The 1,983-nt window shown below is 27.2% G+C and overlaps 1 protein-coding gene and 1 long non-coding RNA gene across 2 annotated transcripts in view; both read left to right on the top strand.

Moving 5' to 3' along the window:
* Positions 1–293, top strand: part of LOC106785106 — a 14,096-nt gene extending 13,803 nt beyond the window's left edge. The window contains exon 2 of the long non-coding RNA XR_001381491.1: positions 61–293. This is a non-coding gene — a long non-coding RNA (uncharacterized LOC106785106). The remainder of the gene's footprint in view (positions 1–60) is intronic.
* Positions 294–512: 219 nt separating this feature from the next.
* Positions 513–1,983, top strand: part of LOC106785051 (acyl-CoA Delta(11) desaturase-like) — a 4,062-nt gene continuing 2,591 nt past the window's right edge. Inside the window, exon 1 of the mRNA XM_014745192.1 lies at positions 513–913. Coding sequence (XP_014600678.1) covers positions 587–913 — 327 coding nt within the window. The 5' untranslated portion in view covers positions 513–586. The remainder of the gene's footprint in view (positions 914–1,983) is intronic.

Consider the following 1,983-nt stretch of genomic DNA (forward strand, 5'->3'; position numbering starts at 1 on the left):
TTATTATTAAAATTATTATTATTAAAATAATTATTCTATCTTTTTCTGTTTTACTTTCAGAGAGTAATAGTACCGTTCGACAATTAAAAAAGAAAAAAGAATAATTATAAATTTCTCGATGCATCATCGATCGAAAACTTGAATTTGGAATCACCATCCTTGCGAGGGAGGGGGAGGAAGGAAGGAAGGAAGGAAGATAAAAAAAGGCAGAGGAAGAATGATGAAGATGCAAAAAGTAGACAAACACACGTTGTTTTGATTATATATAAAGATTAATAATTAAAAGAAAAAAATATCGAGAGGAAGTGTGTATGTGTGTGTGTATGTGTTATGTGATGCATGTTCGTGTGCATGTTTAAACGTACACGTGTAGATTTAATAAATGAAGTGACGTATACTCTTCTGATAGATTTCAAATTCAAGGAAATAAATTGATAAGGAAACGAAGTTTCATAAGTATATATGTATATATATATACATACATATATATATATATAAAAAGAACGAGAGGAAGAAAATAAAGAGATAGGTGAAGGAAGAAAGATAAATAATAAAAAAAAAATAAGAAAGAGAAAAATTATTAGATATGTGTCCTGATAAGGCAAGAGTATTGACTATGAGGTGTGCCGTCAATGAAAAGGTTGCTTACGAGGAAGAAATGGATCCCCTTGCAATAAAACAAATGGAAAAGAAAGAATCAAGGATTAACGGGGTCAAAGAAAATCATATATCTTCTACGAAAAATTTATCATCGAGTGATAGGGTTGAATATGTACCAAGAATCAAATGGTTGGATCTTTCCGCACAAATATTCATTCATGGTGGTTGCCTATATGGTTTCTATCTCATGTTCACTCAAGCCAAACTTTTAACGTCATTGTGGGGTAAGTTAAGTTTAAGTTTTCGTTTTTTTATTTTTATACGGATATTTATTATTATTATTATTGTTTATTTAAAATAATATTATTATCGTGATTATTTATAACCCTTTGAGTGTTATTGTTATTAAACTTTGTCACATGAACAAATTATGTTATATATAAGAGAAACAATAATTTTAATTATTAAATATAATTTATGATTAAATGTGTGTGAGAAATTAGTAATTAAGTATCAGCACTCGAAGGGTTAATAAAAACAAAAAATAAGAAAATTAGAATATCAAATTTTATGAAAGAAATAATTATTAATAAATGGAGAAACATAAAAGAGGGGGGGGGAAGACAAAAAAAAAGAAAATATAATTTAATAAAAAAAGGATACAGGATGCGGGGGGGGGTTGAAAAGTTTCGAGCCAAGCTACAAAACAAATTGTTTCCAATTATTAAAGTTAAAGTTCTAAACGTTTTCAATTCGTCTCCATGTATAATATTATTATTATTAATTTGCTATATGTGTTAGACGATAACTAATATAATAGAGTATAATAATCGATAGACATTATACTAATTGAAATGAGCAGAAATATTGTAATATAAAAATACAAACTGTTAAGTGAAATATAAAGTGAAAAAGATAATAAGTTAAAAAAGCAAAAAAAAAAAAAAGATATGATAAATGTATATTATGTAGATATATAATATATAACGTTGAGATATATATCATGTGCTAGCGATAGCAAATGTTATAGTAAACGAGAAAAAGAGAAAGAGAAAGAGAGAGAGAAAGAGAGAGAGAGAGAGAGAGGTTGTGACAAGAGATAAGAAAAAGTGATAAAATGAATCATAGTGCCCTACAACTACTTCTCCGATTATCTTTTTCGTTGAATTCTGCGAATAAATACAACATTTGAGTTCATCAAATTAATCCTACTTACGTATCACGTGATGATCTTTTATATTAAAAAAAAAAAAAAGAAAAAACATTTACCTCAGTCAGCAAAATTTCTACGCGATAAAACTTACGATTCCTATTTTTTTTTAACGTTAATTATTCGAACGACGAAAAAAAGATACGCTCTTGTTAAAGAAAAAAAAATATATA

This window comes from Polistes canadensis, unplaced genomic scaffold (genome assembly GCF_001313835.1).
Source record: "Polistes canadensis isolate GaletaPanama2010 unplaced genomic scaffold, ASM131383v1 scaffold_45, whole genome shotgun sequence".
Taxonomy (NCBI): domain Eukaryota; kingdom Metazoa; phylum Arthropoda; class Insecta; order Hymenoptera; family Vespidae; genus Polistes; species Polistes canadensis.